The sequence below is a fragment of the Ochlerotatus camptorhynchus genome, unplaced genomic scaffold, assembly GCF_037179485.1.
Source record: "Ochlerotatus camptorhynchus isolate MF236.1 unplaced genomic scaffold, CSIRO-AGI_Acam_v1.1 ptg000021l, whole genome shotgun sequence".
Taxonomy (NCBI): domain Eukaryota; kingdom Metazoa; phylum Arthropoda; class Insecta; order Diptera; family Culicidae; genus Ochlerotatus; species Ochlerotatus camptorhynchus.
Genome location: NW_027040513.1, coordinates 278194 through 297877, shown reverse-complemented (window position 1 = coordinate 297877; position 19684 = coordinate 278194). Strand labels below are relative to the sequence as shown.

Here is a 19684-nt window from a genome sequence, read left to right as displayed (position 1 = left end):
ATGAGATTATGCACATTGGTGAGATAAGATCTTTTGATATTTTCACAACACTGATTTCCACATAAGCCTAGAGCTTCGTTTTTGAAACCTAGTAGTAGTCACATAGTCACTATGAACGGAGTTCCAATTTCCTGGTCAAACCAAGTGAAATATCTTGGATTAATACTTGACCAAAAATTAACTTTTAAAGATCACATTGAGGGCATTCAAGCCAAATGTAACAAATATATTAAATGTTTGTATCATCTTATAAACAGGAAATCCAAACTTTGCCTGACGAATAAACTTTTAATATATAAACAAGTTTTTAGACCGGCCATGCTTTATGCTGTGCCAATATGGTCTAGTTGTTGCACTACCAGGAAAAAAGCACTTCACAGGATTCAGAACAAAGTTCTGAAAATGATTTTGAGGTTGCCTCCCTGGTACAGTACTACCGAGGTACATAGAATTTCGAATGTTGAGACTTTAGAACAAATGTCCAACAAAATAATTAATAATTTCAGGCAAAAATCGTTGCAATCCTCAATTGTAACGATTAATTCTCTTTATGCTTAGATAAGATTTAGTTTTAGTTTTTAGTTTTAAGATATCAATTGTTATACTGACATGCAGGTTAAAAAACCTGTTTAAAATACTTAATTGCCAAGACATGAACAATGTAAAAACACTTAGATATATATCATAACAATTAAGGCTGGTACGTTACTGCAGTAACTGGAGCACCTAGGTTAAAAATGAAATGTAATTTATTATGAATTTAGAACAAATAAAGAGTAAAAAAAAAAAAGAAAGCTGGCAAAAGTGCTGAAGATGCCGAAAACAACAGTTTGTCGAGTGCTCAAAACCTACAAGGAAAGCCTGAGTGTGGAAAGGAATCAGCGGACTTACGAAAAACTGGAACCAGGGATCTTTAGCTGCGCAGCAAAGCCAACCCCGGTCTTTCGATCCGAGATGTGGCCAGAAGGTACAACGCCAACTTTCAAACGGTGCGGAATATCCTTGCCAGGGAAGAATACAAGTTGTGCAAAGCCAGTAAACATCCGAACCGGCACATGAAGCAGAATTCCGTGGCCAAAAAGCGTGCAAGGCTCTTGTACGACCGTGTTTTGACGAAACGCAAGGGCTGCACTTTGATCGATGACGAAGCATACGTCAAACTCGATTTTAAGCAGTTTCCCGGTCAAAAGTTTTACATTGCGACTGGACGTGGGGATGTGCCGGGAAGATTCAAGTTCACGTTTGCCGACAAAGTCACGAAGAAGGCCATGATTTGGCAAGCGATATGCAATTGTGGCCTGAAAACGGAACCATTCGTCACATCCTCGACGATGACATCCCAAGTTTACATCGAAGAATGCCTGAAAAAGCGTATATGTATTGCCGTTCATCCGCAAGCATAGGGGCAAAGCCATCTGATATGCTGTCAAAAAGGATCAATTTTGTCCCCAAGCTAAGGAATCCTCCGAATTGCCCGGAATTTCGACCAATCGAAAAATACTGGGCAATTTCAAAGCAGCGACTTCGACGAAGCGGCGGGGCAGTCAATGACATCCAGCAAATGCGTGCAAAATGGAAGAAAAGCGCTGATTTCGTGTCCGTTTCCACTGAGCGGGCGCTGATGGGCGCCATCAAGGGGATGGTTCGAGATTTAGTTCGAACTGGAGAAATGTAACCATCTGTATAAAAGTACTGTAAAGCAATCATTAATGGACTCTTTAAACATATTGAATCACGAATTATAGGTCTTGTTGTGCGTACCAATTTACTTTAAGTCAGCCTTTATAACCATTAGTGCAATGCATGAGCTATTTATAAACAGCTGCTAGGATTTCTTTCAAACAGAATCGCCATCAGCGCATTTTTGTTGAACTTTAAATTTTATTTTATTGTTTTCATTCAAGTTTCCGTATAACTTACTCATTTCTAACGGCAAGAGAACCAAATGCTGTACATTATGTTCATCTAATTCGAATCCATTCTCGCGGGTCTGAAATCAAATTTCGCTATAATTTTCCTGTAGCCGGTTTTTCGTTTTACTTAGCTGTTCCTAGCTCAACTCAACAACGTCTCTACAACCGCGCTCCAAAGCAATTAAAATTAAGAAAAAAAGCTCGTTTGGCAACATCCAGGAGATGAACAACATAAATCAATAGTCATGCTCGGAAGCAATCGTAGAATATCAATAATCAAACGTGTCTGCCGGTCGGTATACTAGGATTAAATAAAGATTATGAGGCTGCAGTGAGAGAAACAATAGCTATATAGGGAACATCTTTTTTTTTTTTCCTAGAACCGCACCGGAGTCCAACAGCCGGTCGACTCATCCCGTCTAAAGTAGTGCGGATTATTATTCCGGAACACCGTCACCGCTGGAAATTGGTTATCTTGGATGTATCTAAGTGTGGCACGGACCTAAAAAAAAAATGAAAATCAATCAGTACGTTTCATACCGAATAGCAGTATGCTTAAGGCCTCTAGGTTCCTGTCTCCGCTACGAGCTTAAACTTACTTGCATAGCAAAGTGGGGTGGTTCCACCTCGGGACTAGTGGATAGATGCTGTAGAATGAATTCGTCGCTTTGCGACAACCAGAGGTCCACCCCGCGCAGTGGGTCGTAGTTGAATGGACCGATCCGGAGCATTCCGACGGTGGAATCATAGATATCGAGCACCTAAAACGATCCGCCAGTTAGGTTTTGGATTTTACTAAATTTGTCAACGATGGTTAATGAGTGGTGGTTACCTGATGGCCACCGGTAAAGTGTCGCGCCATGCGCAGCTGAATATCGGGGCCCTTGTCCGGGAAGGTGGCCGGGAAGATTTCTCCCGTTTTGACGTTCACCCCGATGCCGTAGATGATGGGCCAGTTCAGGTCTCCCCGCAGGATGGTATTCAGTTCGCCGACGCAGGCCTGCGTCAGATCGATCTCCAGTGGGTGTTTGTGGAAGGACTCTGCAAGGGAGTGAAGGATGATAGAAAAGCAGTGTTAGTTTGCAGTCTCGTTGTTTTGATTTGCTTCATGAATGATTTTTGTATGACGCTAGTTGACGAAGCTTAGCACAAAAAATAAGCACTCATGGACTTCATTTACCCGAACCCGTCATTTATTCTACGTCATGTGCGAAAGTATGGATTGTTTAGTTATTTTCCGTGTTTGAATTATTAATTTTGCCAATCGTCTAACGTTAATTTATCCCTGAACATCAAACTGCAACTGAGGATTCTCATTCCTCAAAAATCATTTAAAGCACCATTCAAAACGAGCAACAAGTCCGGGCATTCCCTCTCCTCACTACCGACCCGGGGAGAGTATCGTTGATTGGAGTCAATTTTTTGATTTAATTATTTTCTAATTGACCTTCACCGGAGCAACTGGCGGACCACTTCTCGTCAGCGCGTACGACACTCTCGCACAGCAGCTGACTGATGAAGATTGAATTAAGTGCCCTAGCTGCTTTTAATGGACCACTTTGGACCGCCGTCGTCGATTGTCCGCATCCATTTCCATACAGTAGGGTAGGTGTTCCAGTAATAGTTGCGTATGGGGTTTATGTCAGAATGATGGTGGAAAGCTATATGCATTTAATTTTCATAGTAAACTCTTCTAAAATGAAGTAGATTTGCTTACTTGAAACATGAAATTTCCATTATATGTAGACTCTTTTGCGCCTTTAGCTGCGGTAGTTATTCTACAATAGTGGAGTCCATTAGAAACCAACGCGTTCCACTATTATAGGCACCAAAGTTACCAACTGTCACAACGGTCGAGTTTTCAACAAATGTAAAAAAAATAATCACAATGTAATAATTTCCGAGCTAAATAGCTATACCTTTAACGTACAGAACTGATATGCATATCGTTTATTTATTTTTTAATAAATAAATTGTCTTAGTTCCTCCACTTCTGGCTCACCCACCCTAGGCACCAAGTGATGTATTACACGGTTTGATTGTATCTGCTCATTTGAAAGAGAAAGAACTGCCATGTAAGCAAGATAAAATTCAATTGAGGACATTATTTTCCATTGCATTAAACAAAGTGTCGTTCGGGTGCGTTAGCGAACCATCATGATTCATGGGGAGGGAGTCATTTCACACCGACTTCTTCGTGGTTGTATTTTGTTTGTTCTTGCAACCCGGCGGTCTAATGGAATTAATGGATCTGAAAGCGGAATCATATGTGGCTGGACATCGCCTATCAAATGAGCCAGCAGCTCGAGCGGTTGGTAGATTAATGGACATTTATGGGTCTTGTTTCTCGACGAGCCGATGGGTGGTGGTGTGATTATGCGGTTTGACTAATTTGTAGTCAACTTGTTGGGGTGGGTGCCTGACGATGCAACATTTGGGATGAGTTGAAAGGAGAAGCGCTGACGGGTGGTTTAATTGGGTTAAGTCAATTGAAGAATCGTTTCTCTTTCCGGAATTAACGATGTAATTTATCATGAATGAATGAAAGAGAATTTGAATTTCATGGTTGGTGCATTCAATTACTTAAGTCAACTTTATTTGATATGAAGCATTTCCAGCTCAATACGGCAAAATAAAACCACTTTTGTACCGACTCTTTCAGGTTTGAATAAATCTTTGCACATATGTTCGTTTTACCCAATGGTTACATTGTCCATTGAAAATGTGTTGATATTCCTGTTTTTTTTTTTTATAAGCATTATGTAAAAATATAGTTTTATTTTTCAATTTAAGGACGGTTAAATTGATCAAAATCATGTCTGAGAAGTTGTAGGTAATATTATCGTACATCGGAAATAAAACAAAGATGTAATTTTGGAAATATTTTTCCTAAAACTGTAAAATTTGGATCTATTTTAAAATTTGATAAACTCAAAAAAATCATAATTGAGAACACTTTTTAAGCATTAAACCATCAACTTTGCCAAATAGGGTATATGTCCCTAACCTCGGTCTAATATGAAGGCTTCAATTACATGTTATGCCGTATCTTATGTAATGATTGAGCTGCCGTCAATATTTCACTGTGAACATGTAAGCTTAGATATTCTTATCATTTGGCTATTGATTAGGCACGACTGAAAATTGCTTAATCTCACCATTTTAACATGAAAACCTTCCAGGTACGTGGATGTAATGTTGGTCTACTGTACTCAAATTGGGTTTTTAAATGGATGCAACTTCGTCCTATCGAAGATGAACCTCGATCTACAAAGGATCGGCATGTGGAATTGCGCTTCTTTTTCACGCTTTATCATTCATATGTAACCACATTGTTGACATCACTTTCACTTCTCGCGTAAAAACTAATAAGGATAAATGATATAGTGTTTTTTAAGTGCTTTTGTAAACAATGGCTTTAGACGTCGATTTCTCGCAATTGCAAACCCACCCCTCCAAATTACAAATGCTAGCTGATACAGGAAACATTCCTATGCGTGCTGGTGTCATTCATTTTCATGAGTGAGCTTTCATTCGCGAGAAATCGACAACTAAAGCCATTGTTTACAAATGCAATTACACCCCTTCGAAATGTTGGCACTGAAATCACGAGCAAAATAGATCATCTCACGACCACACATATAACGAACTGTAGAGTCAAGTGATAGCAAGCCGAACAATGCATTAGCTCCTAAGTAACATTGACAGATTCTCTTAGTAGATTTTTTATTTGCATTCCCACGGCCATGTATAGATACTTCCAGCTATTTCCAACACATAGTTCGATAAAAGAAGCCATTATATAGCATTTAATACGGCAAACTCGGCAAGAAATGGATTTGTAGCCTAGTTATTAACGAAAGAGAAAGTGAACGAGGAGAATCGATCAATGTTACTTAGGACCTAATGCATTGTTCGGCTAGATAGTTTTTTGAAGGGCCTATACGGTAAATGAATATGACTCATATTTGAATCCCGATCACTCAAATTCGCAAAAACGTAAGTCACTCATAGAATGAGTAAATGTTTACACAAATATGATTAAACGTCACCCATATATGATTAAATGTCACTCAAATATGAGTGACAATTAATCATATTTGATAAAAATTTACTCATTCTACACGGTAAGAAAAAAGTACCCAACGGCCAGTTCACTTTTAACTACTTTTGACTAGCTTGTCTCCGTTTCTCCTTCTAATGTTGTCAAAAACAGAGGAGCAAAACCACCCAACATATAATCATATTTACCTACTGTTGGGTAAAACTAACTTACTTTTGGTTAAAAAACCAGTGGAAAATTCCATACAAACTGCACACAAGTAAATGAAAATTACTTTGACCCGCTTTACCTACCTTTGGGTTCCTGCACTATAGCTCCGAGATGAGTGAAAAGAACTTAATTTTTGGTACTTTTTTCTAACCGTGTACGATTGATTTACGCTTTTGCGAGTTTGAGTGAACGGTACTCAAATATGAGTCAGGCTCATTTGCCCTGAAGTTTGTTTTGACGGGAGGATTTACTGTATACGCTATTTCAAAACTACCTAAATTTGAGTAGAATCCACCCAGATCGGTCAAAACTGAAGCTACCCAAAAATGGGTAAACGTACCTGCAACAGAAACTGGGTAACGGTAACTCAGATGTTGACATTTGATAAAAGGGTAAACTTTACCCATTTTAATAGAAATTAGATGATATGACCGCTGCAGTAGCTCTATCAAACATAACCTCACCCGACTAGTTCCTCTAGCCTGTTATTAATTGTTGGGGTCGTATTGTCGGAAAAATATAAACTACGGAATACGACAAGGAAAAACCCACAACAAAACGAAACCGTTACAAATGCTAACCATTTATTGAGATTTTATATTAAATGAGATCTTAAAATTAGGAACTGCAACAAACATTTTTCATCGAGAAAGGCGTCACAGAATATCTTCTCGAATATCTCGATAACCTAGAACTAGGAGAATGTTCAAAGTCCAGAAATCAGATTTATATATTTTGAGCATTAAAACTTTCACTGGCAGCGCAACAATCTCCCTTTCATACCTGCGCCATTTTTAACTTTGGAAAAATTTCGATTAGAACTATTTACCCAGAATCTGGGTGGATTCTACTCATGAGAACAAAACTAGTTTACCAGGATTTTGAAAACTCATTACTGGATACAAGAATAGGTGCCATCTACCCAGTCACTGGGTAGATTCAGAATAGCGTGTATGCAATGACCTGATTCAGAATAGCGTGTACGACTTCTTCTCAGACGTTAATGAACCATTGAATCAAGGCTTTTTTACGCACAGATGGCGCTGTTCCATTGGTAGTAAGTATTGAAAATCCCCACATAGAATCTTAGAAAGAGGTAATAATACGCTTTTGATACATATTAAGGTCAGAACAAATTGAAGACAACCTAAATAAATGATTCATTTACTTTTTCGTTCCCTTTTTTCCTGGAAATTATTGTTGAACAAGGTACAATTACATAGTAAAGGTTTTTTCCCATACATTTTGACGTAGGATTATGTCTTTCGGCAACATATTAGGGGTGCAATTTCAAAAATCCAAAATCGACCGCGTTACGAAAGTTGTCAGGTTTTGAGGTTAACTCTGTCTATAGCGGATGCCAATCGATTGGAAATTTTTCAACGAATCTTCTAAAATAAACACTTTATCAATTTTTAATAGGTCACTATTGAAAATTACACAAATGTCCAACTGTTGCAATGGTGATCAAAATTATCTCCGAGTGGCTGCAAAAAGCGTTTTCACTAGCACAGATTTCAAAGTCGAATTCCATCCGGTCTCGCCGAACGGTGTTTATTCAATCACCGCGTGTGGTGAGTGTTGGTTTCCGGCAAGGTTGCAAATACTCATTTCAGCTAAAATAATGTTTTTCGGAATAATAAAACAAAAAGATGGTATGATGACATGTTTTACTTGTAACTTACAGGAAAAGGTTACAAAGTATTCGTTTGAAACATAAAACCTGTAAATTTTGCTTTCTATGGGTCACAATCAGCGATTTGCTGATCGCTGAGTGAGTGAGTGGGTGTGTGAAAAATCGCTGATTGTGACTCTCATGATGTGACTCTCAAACACATTCTTTGCAACGTCTTCTTGTATCTTACCAATTCAAAATATGATCATAGCATCTAATTATTTCATAATTAAAATAAAAACATTGTTTTAGCTGAAATGAGTATTTGCAACCTTGGTGTTCGGTCGTCATCATCATCAGCAGCAGTAGTGCTTTCAGCGCGTGGCGTTGTACATTGTTCTCCAGTTAACAACGAAAGGCTCCCCACAAGCAGCTACTATAGCTATCAAGGCTGCCTAAAAGAGCCCCAGATTCGCCGAAGAAGGAGGAAGAAGCCACACTGCTACTGATTGGATTCAGCTGCTCGTCGTGAACTGCTGTGGGCCTTCTATGTCAAACGCGTCACCCTCGTTTTAATGACCGAATACTACATAACCTTGTCAATAAACCAGAAATACTTCGAATTTAGGTAGATTTTTCTTCAGGACGCTACAAAAAAAGGAAAAAAAATAGCAAGAAATTCCTCCCATCCATTTGCGCTTTTTTATTATCTATTGAATAAACCAAAAATTCCGTGCGTTTTGTGCACGAAAATGCGTAATTTTGTCAACAGAAAATGAGGCGTTCCCGTGATGGGAAATAGTGGTTTCCTTAAAACAGTCGCTGCATATTGATACCGAGCACGTTATCCTAGGTCAAATTTACGGTCTTGTCTTGGATACAGCCTCTTACTTTTTTTCTCTTTGTGCAGCTGAAAATCAATGTCAGCAGTGTTGGGAAAATATCACAAAATCAAATCTCACCAATGCCCAAGATCACGCTTAATTTTCGTAGACAAAAATCAACAAGCAAACAAAGAGACGAACCAGCCTAAGGCTGAAAGTCTCTATAATAAAATAAAAAAAAAAAACAAGTAAACAACTGCAGTTGAGTTTGCAAGCTGTGATATCGCAGCTCGGAATATCAAACCAACAAAACTCACCAGGTGCAAATCTCAACAAACTGTGGTGAGATTGAGTTTAATGATTTTTTCTTTTACAGCCGAATGCAACCGAAACTTCCATAACGGCTTGCAGCAGTCTATTGGTGTCTGCATCGGTGTATATTAAAAAGAGATAGCAAACTATGCTTTCTCTTTCTAAGAAAACGATGTGCAATCATTTTTGTGTCGAGTCTACTCTCAGCTTGATTTTTGCATGCTGTGAATAGTCTCGCAATATCAAAGGAGCTTGTAAAATCAATATCAAGCATGATATTTTGTTCCAATATCACGCGTGATCAGGGTGTCACAATATCAGCTTCAATCGACCAAATCGATGCGACGAAGAGACTGCTGGCTTTCTTTGTCTGTTAAAGTCGAACAACTTCGCAGCATTCTAGAACCTCAGTCGGTGTGCACAAACAAATATTCAATCGCTTGTCTCTCTTTCTACCGTCGCTCCATTGGTCTTCCTTTCAAGCTTCGGTGAAACGGATGAGCGAAAGAGCGCTCGACTTTGATAGTTTTCTCTTTCATGAAACACATCAACAGAGGTTTCATGACGCATATGACGGAAAATGAAATTACATATTTAAAGCATTTCTCACGTGATAACACTTGAAGATTACACGTAATATGCTTAATTTATCTTCCATCCACATATTCATCTAAAAAAATTTACGAAAACGGGACATAACGCATTTTAAACAAATTAAAAGAGCGGTGATAGAGTGTTCGTGAAAGGGGATTGAAAGCCATAATGAGGTTTCGTTTAACTAGAAAATCGACGTTACTTACATTGAAAGCGATGAGCAAAGCAACGACGAGAAGATCAACAACCACAGCCAGCGTTTCCTTCTAAGCGTGCTTCTTTTTCATTATCATTTCTTGCTAAAAGTCTAGCTAGGCGTTATAGAAATGAAGCATTGAACACGTTTGTATGAGAGAAACAAAACTCGAGTTCATTTTAGAGCTTCGAAAATGTAGAGCCCTGCGCGTGATATTGAGAGCGTATGAGAGCGGTAAAATACCATTTGATTGAAGATTTTGCCAACACTGAATGTCAGTCACCATTTCGGATTCCATGATGGCGTACCCGCCATGAACATGGCTGCTTCCGAACATCGAATACCCATCTAAACCTATGCAACATGGTTATACATATGTATACGGAATGTGCTCAACGAGTCGAAGCTACAAATCTGCCTTTCCATCCGCATAATGAAAAATTAATACATCAAAGTTGTTTCTAAATGCATACAGCATATATGTACTTCTCTGCCTTGAACTTCATGAAATCAGCTTTCTCCTCCGAAATCCAGCAAGTTGCTGCCATCTCAATAGCATATGAATCCAGTGCCTTACCGAAATTAGCAATCTGGCCGCACTGTTATTTTTCTTCCAAGGGTGACGAAAAAATTCCGACCGAGCTGTATAAAATGAATAAAACACACCGAAACAATAACTTCTGCAGACAGTGATCGTGAGAACCTCTTTGAAAGGTACACTCCCGATGATAAGTTTGGGGTCATTCCTTAAAAAAAATGTGATTGATTTTAGCTCATATGTCTGCCGTTTTACGACCGATTTTTCGATATTTATAGGTTATTTGAAAGGTATTTACTTAAATTTAGTTCGTAGACAGCTGTTTAATATATTTTACAATTTTTGTATAGTAAAAATTTTCTTGAAGTTACAATTTATTCCAAAACTCATACTGAATATTCACGATTGATTTTCTTAGAATTGGTTTTTCATGATTTTGAAACCCATTGAGATACGTTTGTGAAAATTAGGGTGAACAATTTAGAATATGCTTTAAATCAATAAAATAGTTATTCAAATTATCGATCAGTACCAACTGCAAATCACATCAAACTGTGGTGAGATTGAGTTTAATGATTTTTGCTTTACACCCAAATGCAACCGAAACTTCCATAACGGCTTGCAGCAGTCCCTTCGCGTCTGCCATCGGTTAAGATTAAAAAGAGATAGCAAACTACGCTTTCTCTTTCTAAGAAACCGATGTGCAACGGAATCATTTTTGTGTCGAGTCAACTCTTAGCTTGATTTTTGCACGTTGTGGATAGTCTCGCAATATCAAAGGAGCTTGTAAAATCAATATCAAGCATGATATTTTGTTCCAATATCACGCGTTATATTGCGAGTACATGAGAGCGAAAAAATACCAATTGATTTCTGATTTTGCCAACACTGCCCCACCGTATGGTTTGTCGTTGTTGTAAGTTTACTTTGAATTTAAGTATAAATAAATGGGAAAATAAAATGAGCCACATAGCAGCGAAGAGAGATCAATTCACTGCATTTTAAATTCTGAAATATCACTTTTATGGCGGTAAGCTCCAACTAGGAGTAACTTTTAATACCGACCCTCGGGTGAAGGTCAAAACGACGAACGGCATAAGATCGAAGGACAAAATGTTGAAGGACAAATGGTCGTAAGGAGTAAGAGAAATCATTTTAATTTGTCGAACCTCTTAAAGGAATTCCTTTATGAAGAGAGCTTTGAGTGGGTTGGATTATTTCCTTTAAATTCCGTTATAATTGCTTTTCTTTTGACAGATACGCGTATTTCTTCTACTGCTTGCAGACTTCATCAGTGCCAAGTACTGTAGTGGTAAAAAGTGGTGTTGAGTACTTGGCACTGATGAAGTCTGCAAGTAGTAGACGAAATACGCGTATCTGTCGAAAGATAAGCAATTATATCGGAATTTAAAGGAAATAATTCAACCCACTCAAAGCTCTTCAGTAAGAGAAAGAAAGATCGACTGGATAAAAGGTCGAATGGATAAGAAGTCGAATTGAGCAGTTCCAAGCAAAATAGCGAACCTAATTTTTTTTTGAACGGCCTTCTCCGATATGTATGCAGATTTGCGGTATTGTTTGCTACGGACAATGATTCTCATTTTTGTAAAAAAATTGCCATTTTAGATCTTGTTAAATTTTCGAAATGACGTCCTTGAAATTTTTCAAAAAATTGTAGCGTGTAAAAGGTATTTCTGATCTAAATGACGTCTGAGACAAAGTTGTGGATAACAATTATGTTGTTCGGGGAAAATAAAGAAAACGTGTTTTGCTTATATTTTTAAGTTAAAAAATATAATCTAGATTTCTTAAAATTCCTTGCCCAATTTGATTTTTTTTTTATCAAAAAAGCTTATGAAAAATTTAAACTTTTGAAATGTATAAATCCATGCACATTTGAAAGTTAACAAAAAACCTAGAAGAAAAACTTTTGGTGAAATTTTCGAACTTTTTTTTTTACAGAAAATTGTTTAAATATCTCAAAAATTGTTTTCTAGGAATAAATTATATCCAAAAACGTTTTAACTAAAAGATCAAAAAATTGACCTAATATCTTGATCTACTTTTTTTGCAAATTTTAAAGTGTCGATAATTTTAGTCGATCCAAAAGTTTGCATTTTTGACGAACTAACTAAAAAAAATACATAAATTTGGCAAGGACATTTTGAGATATTTAGATATAACACTTTTTTTTTTAATTTACTCGAAATTACTAAACTAACCTTTTTGTATATTTTTCACAAAAAAACATTATATTCATCTAGGGGAAACGCACCAGTATTTACGGTGTTGCTGTTTCGGCCACCCTTTGGCGATATTTCACGTTGTTTACAATTTTGAGATGTTCAGTTGCGTTCAGTTTGTAAGCACAAATCATATTCATCGGTGTACATAAACATTTCGACAATTTATGCAAAGTTTCGAACAAATTGAAGAAGGTCGAGTTTTCCGATTCGTCATTTTGCGTGGAATGGAAAATTTTTGATTACATTTTCAAAGGGACGGAAGCCTTTGGTAAACAAAGATTACAAATTTCTTTAAATCATGAGCAGTTCTTTGGACTAGAAATTCGGAACAAAAATTTTCTAAACAATTTTTTGTCAATTTTTGTTTTTTTGTTTGTTTATTAATTTATTTGATAAGGCTCAACCGAATTAACTTTACAGAGCCGAGGATTCTTGGTCACTATACAATACATCTTAAAACTATAGTCAAAAGGTACAACACAATAAACACTTTATCTTCCGCTATCCAAAAAGCCTCCTCCATCAGAACTGGAGCCGCTTCCAGTGGTTTCATTGTATGGCAAATTGTTGTACGCCAACGAGGGTCAGAGCGCGTCCATTGCAGCAATGGACGCAAAACGTGGTCAGCACTCACACACTCATCACGAAACGGTTGCTTTCCAAAGTCGACGACGCATCGACCGAAAGAACTGCTGATGAAGAACAATGAGGAGGACCACACAATGGTTGCTGCCGAGAAAACAGACGATCGCGCGGCACACATCGAGAGTGGCCTGCTTTTGTCGACAGCCGAGTGAACACTGGAAAATTTTGTCAATTTTTGGTTTTATCAATTTTTGTCCACCTCAACTTTTTGCCCATTTCGACCTTTTGTCCATTCAACCTTCTAACCCTTCTATGTTAAATTTGACCTTTTGTTCATTTCCTTTTGTAAAAACTGTACTCGAAAAAAAAATGCAACATACAGAAATGATCACCAAAAATTAATTTTAAGTCGGATATTTTTGAAACACATATTAGCTATGTTTTTGCCAAGTTGGTTTATTCAACCTCTTTTCCTAGGCTAAATTCCCGCACCTTGGACTTAACGCTAGCCATCAAATCCTGTACAACACTTGCGCCATGTTTCTTACACACTTTCATCCACTCTTTCTTCAAATTCTTGTCGTTTTTGAAGACCTTCGAAATTATCCGGAGGTTATCCCCATAATCACCCAGAATTTTTCTATCGGGTGAAGTTCTGGCGAGTTTGGCGGATTTGCATCCTGCGGCACAAAAACAACATCGTGGCTTCGTACCACTCCATTACCGGTTTTGCGTAAGTGCACGATGCCAGATCTGGCCAATACAGAGTGTCACCTTCGTGGGACAGGAGGAAGGACAGCAAACGGTCATTATATACGGCTTGCTGAATTTGCCACACCCACAGATCACCTGCCACACTAAGTACTTCTTGGCGAATTTATCGACCTTCTTCTTCCGGAACTTCTCCGGAACATCCAGGTGGGACTTGCCGACGAAAAACTCCAGTCCGGGGATCTGCTTGGCGTTCGCTTTAATGTACGTCTCATCTTCCATTTCGATGCATTTCAGCTGCACCAACCAGTCGCGGTACATCTTCTTGGCGCAGGATTTGGCCACCGTAGTATGTTTATCGGTTCGGTTAGTTGCCTGTCTGCTGGACGAATCAGACGGAATAATTGACTTTCTTGGCCACGTCCCGAATCGAAAGGTTCGGATTGCGCTCACCTTTCTTGCGTTAACGGGGTCGGCCGACTTCGCTTTTCTTCCGCTGCCAGCTCGCCACTGGGTTGTCTGGGTCTCTTTGAACGATATTACAACACGGGACCCGGTCAAATTGTCGATTCCAAACTGTGTCGCGATCCACCTCTGGCCTGGATTTTCCACGACCGCTCCCTTAATTTGTTGTCGGAGCACTTCTTGCTTGGAAGCCATCTCGATCACCACTTGACAGATTGAGGCAAGATTTTGCACATGTAAACATTACAATCTAAACTAGATTTACTCAAAATTTCATCAATGTTTACCCATTAGACTGATGCAAAATTTGAAATTTCTGCTCCACAGAGCTCAAACGGCTCCAAATATGGCCCTGATTAGCCTCCCAAAATTTAAACTCATTTAGTGAGACACTGACTTGGCACAAACCATTTGAAGTTTCTATGGAGAAAGCATAATTTCGGTTCATATCCATCTCAAAATTCACCAGTTTATTCTACTTTAGAAAATGATAGCTGAGCTTGTTGCAACTTTGTTGAAACCCACTTTTCGATCAAATGCACGGAACAAAAGTTATTAATGAGTCAAATCACTGATGTCTTAAGATTATGCTCATTCAACTGTTCAGCAGGCAAAATTGGTGTTTATGATGCGTAGAATAGAGGACAAAAATCATGGCTACTGTGTCACACTGCAGAATACAGTGTTGCCTAAAATACAGTTGCTTAATCTTGCCATAAGCTTATCAATCTTTTAATCAATTAATAACTATTTAATTTGACGTTTGACTGAAAAACGATTTTCTGCAGAGTTATTATAATAGCTGATAAAACTTCCCATAAGAATAGTAATAGAATTTTTTAACAGTACAATATGTAAACAGGCCAGAAGACAATGAACAAAAAGTTTGGTTTTCCCATAGTAATTTCCATATAAACTTCAAATGGTTTGTGCCAAGTCAATTTCTTATCAAAGAAGTTTAAACTTTCGGAGGCTTATCAGGACCCGATTTGAAACCGTTTGAACACTGTGGAGCGAAAATTTCAAATTTTGCATCAGTCTATTACCCATGCAATACAAAGTTATGCACAAAAGAAAGTATCGACCCTTTGACGTTTTGCTTTTTAAGTTCAATTTGACCTTTTGATCATTCAAGCTTTTGCCCCTTCGACCTTTTTGTCCTTCGACCTTTTGTATTTCGTTTGGGATTTAATCTGAGGATAATACCGCTTGGAGCGTACCACCATTAGTGAATCAAAGATTCGGAAGAATAAAACATCGGAAATGGCAAGTTCCGTAGACCCCCGGCAATCTGACTTTTTTGACGTAGGACTACGTCTTTGATTTCTATATGGGGTTACACTTTGTGAAAACCGAAAATGGAACATGTAACAAATTAAGAAAGATTTTGAACGTTAATAACTCAACTGCTCATAGTCCAATTTCAATAATTTTATCACCAATCGATCATAAATATGGCTACGCATCGTTAAAAATGCTTTCGAATGTTGATTTTCAACAAGAAACTATTGAAAAACTGGTAAATGTCCAGTATTGTCCAAAAGCGTCGAATTAACTAACAAATCCACCAATTACCTACATGCATATGCTGCTTCCCCAGCACAGTCGTCAGAGAGTAGTAAGTAGACGAAACAAGTCGAAGTGGTATTCGCCTCCGATTCTCGGGCGCGTGCGAATATGGAGGATGGAATTGCGTAATATTTTGCACACTCATCGCCATATTCAGAACCAAACGCAAATTCTTCAAGATAACCACCATCCGTCGTCTGGCTCGTCGTGGCGGTGTCTGATGTATCTCCGGTCTGATTTACGAGGTGTACTGAAGGTGTTCCTGAAAAGTGAGATCCGTGATGCTGTCACCTACACTAAACACGCCAAGCGTAAGCGGCCATGGATGTCATCTACATTTTTGAAGTGACAGAGACGCACTCTGTTTGGTTTCGAAGGTTAAATCATCTTTGGCAACAAAACGGCTCTTTTCAGGGTCACCAAGCTTATTACACTAAAGAGTAGGAATAGAATTCATCTGCCTGTTTGTCCATATTCAGAACCAACGATCGCACAAAATACTCATGTAATCAAACTGGAAGCAGGGGTACAAATTATTTTGATCAACCTTGATCAACTTTGAATCACCACGGCTGGATATTTTCGATGGAAGAAGCAACAATCTAGCATCTAATTCGACGAAGACGGCAGGAAACATTAACTCAAATTTTGTGAAGCCGAGTTATTTACGAAAGAGAGTTGTCGATGAAGAGAATTGATCAATGTAGATAGGACCTATTGAAAAGTGACGCGAGATTTTTTTTCCGTACTGAGCTCCAATGCTACCGACGCCAGGGAGGCAGCTCCCAGAGATGTTAATTCCGCTAACCACCGGCGCCGATATCTATCACGGCGAATGAAAACGACCCAAATTTGAGTTTAGTTATCTCAGAAATAAGAAATAAAGTGCAGGAACTCAGCGATGTGTAAATTTGCCTCATGTTTTCCCAGGTTTTTCCAGGATTTACCAGGGAAAAATTCCCGAATTTGAGAAAAGTAAAGACTGGATTCACTCAGTCTATTGGTACTACTCCGAGACTGAATAAAATTTTCGTCAATTTCCTCATTTTCTGGCAGATTTTTTAGGTTTTCCACAGGAAACCATGAGACAAATTTACTCATCGCTGAGTTCCTACACTTTTGGCGATTATGAGTGAACTAAACTCAAATTTGGTTCGTTCTCATTCGCCGTGTACGCTTAAAGAAAATAGCCAGTGTCGCTACTTGATAGCAAACTACTCATAATGGGAGGAGTCTTTGTAGCTTTTATACCACTTGGTTGCACATCATTCTGCTTTAACCTGAAAAGATATAAAGCAGCGCTGCTGTCTGGTATCATCTCATTTTCGCTTCGGACGGCGTGGTCAGCAATAGCAGCAGTAGTAAGGTGGTGGATAGTCCACTCTGCTATAACCCACAAGCAACAATTGACTGGTCGTGGCAAAGGAGGTGCCAATAGTCATCACAAATTCTTCGAGATAACCACCATCCGTCGTCTGGCTCGCCGTGGCGGTGTCTGGCGTATCTCCGGTCTGATCTACGAGGTGTGCTGAAGGTGTTCCTTGAAAATGAGGTCCGTGATGCTGTCACCTACACTAAACACGCCAAACGTAAGTGGCCATGGATGTCCTCTTCAATAAAACGGCCCTTTTCAGGGCCATCAAACTTACATCAGTAAAGAGTTGGAATAGAATTTATCTGTGCTTGTTTGTCCATATTCAGAACCACAAACCCCCAAAGACCACGCAAACTTGGAAGCAGAGGTGCAAGTGATTTTGATTGATTCTCGTTATCAACTTTCTCTTTGAAAAAGATTACTACAAATTTGGTATTAGATATTTGATCAATTAAAAGAACTTAATGCTCTTCATATTTATTCCGTCCACTAGCGGTCCTACGTCAAGCTTCCTTTCGTGCCCTTATGCACAGACCCTTCTACTTTTTTTTTAATCGAAACACTTTTTAATGTGATCCCCACTTATCTGTACCAACAATCAATACGAAACTAACGATTGTTGAGAAGCTCATAGGGTTACTAGAAATGACAAGCAAAAAGTAGAAACGGGACTCCTTCTTTCTAACATAATCAGTTCTTTGGCAGATAAAAGCCGTTGATCGCTCCAGTCGACGATTTGTCCATTCGACCTTCTGTCCCTTCAAATGTAATTCGACCTTATGTCCATTCAACGTTTTGTCTATTTAAACAGTTGTCTCTTTTAATTTCATTCGACATTTTGGCCATTCGACCTCTAGTCAATTCGACCTATGGTCCATTGACCTTTTGTCCCTTTGCCTTTTATCAGCATGTTCTTTATGGCCGTTACAAATGCACAGTGGGCCAAGACTGAAATCTAGTAGTACATAATGAATGACTGCAAATCGAAGCATTTCCGGGACTTGGTCAACAGAGTTTCTTATTAAAATAAGGATCATATGTAAATTGGTATAAAAATATAATCCGGAACTCATCAGCATAAATGGTGCAAACATCAAATGTTCCACTCTGACATAGTCTTCAACCGAGTTGAAACACCTCTTCTGATGGTGCTTAAATTACGGTTAAAATAATAACTTTGTTCTACAAAGTGCTGAGATCAGATTTAGGTTATTATGGGGCAATTTTGAAAAAAAAAACTTCAAGGAACAGTCCTATGGGGTTGTACGCAATGGTGACGTAGGACTACGTGATTTTACTTAATAATTGTTATTTGTTAACTGCAACAGAAGCTTGAGTTTTTTATAGGAATAGGAATTTGATCGGGGTTCTCTTTGTTTATACTCTTTAGTATGACTATGATTGCCCTGAAAGAACTTTTTGATATGAATTTTAGTTGGCACATTTTACTCTTGTAGAAAATCTTGGTGACCCTGGAAAGGGTCGATGGTAGTACCATAGAGGTAGCTCTTAGACTAGAAGGTCCCGAAGAAACATGCTCAACTTTTTGGCTCAGCTCCGGTACTCTCTTCGGTCCCAAGCAAATCGATGCACCCCTCGAAACATAGGAAAATCCACGAACCCTTCATTTTGTTTGTTCAACTTTCAAAGCAAATCAAAACAAACATTGTGTAGTACTATAATTTCGACTAGAATGGGTTACGTTAATCGTTTTGCTTGGGAACAATAGCCTAGTCAAGTAGTGAGCCAATTTGAAATCGATAGTCTCGTATTGATTGTTGGTAGTATAGACTTAAAGCCTTTGGAAGATGATGATGACGTGTAGGCAGCTGGATCAGCAAATCGGACCGGACAACCCCATATTCTTCGGTTCAATTATTGGGCACTCGCAAGAGTCTCGGCCCGTCTGCTGATGGACAGGGGTTGAACTGGTGTCTGCGACAGGTTGGTCGCAGAATATCAGTGTCCACCCAGCTAAAGCTCCTCCCCTTTTAAGTTTTTCTCGTTAAACTCCTTCTCTCAAAAAATGGTAAATCTTAGCCTTTAGCAGAAAGAAGCTTAACAATTTTTTCGAGGAATTTATGATCATGTCTCACGTCATAGTTCAGATAAATTAGTACTTTTATTTATTTTCTCTACTGCGCTAAATCAAACGATTTTTTTAAGATTGATCGTTAATCGAGTAATTGGAGTTTTAGGCATCCCTAGAAAATAGTGCAATTTCATGTTTTTTGGTAGTCCTTGGAAAATGTCGAACAGCACAACTGCAACCAGCAAGTTTAACCCAAGAACCGAAAGCGGTGCGATGCTAGTTTTCATTGCAATGACGACGACTTAATTCAGGGGCTTAGAAGCAGAGGGGTGAAAGTCAATTCTCTTCATCAATTTCCTCTTTTGATAACCGCACCATTTCTGCTATGCTCTTCTATCATACAGAACAACAAACGTATCAATGAATGTGTTTGCCG

The 19684-nt window shown here is 38.6% G+C and overlaps 1 protein-coding gene across 1 annotated transcript in view; it reads right to left on the bottom strand.

The window, feature by feature from the left end:
• Nucleotides 1-1868: 1868 nt before the first annotated feature.
• Ntan1 (N-terminal amidohydrolase 1) overlaps nt 1869-19684 on the bottom strand; it is a 73219-nt gene continuing 55403 nt past the window's right edge. Inside the window, exons 5-7 of the mRNA XM_065225399.1 lie at nt 2746-2954; nt 2513-2674; nt 1869-2415 (exon numbers count right to left, since the gene is read on the bottom strand). Of these exons, the coding sequence (XP_065081471.1) occupies nt 2290-2415; nt 2513-2674; nt 2746-2954 (497 nt within the window). The 3' untranslated portion in view covers nt 1869-2289. The remainder of the gene's footprint in view (nt 2416-2512; nt 2675-2745; nt 2955-19684) is intronic.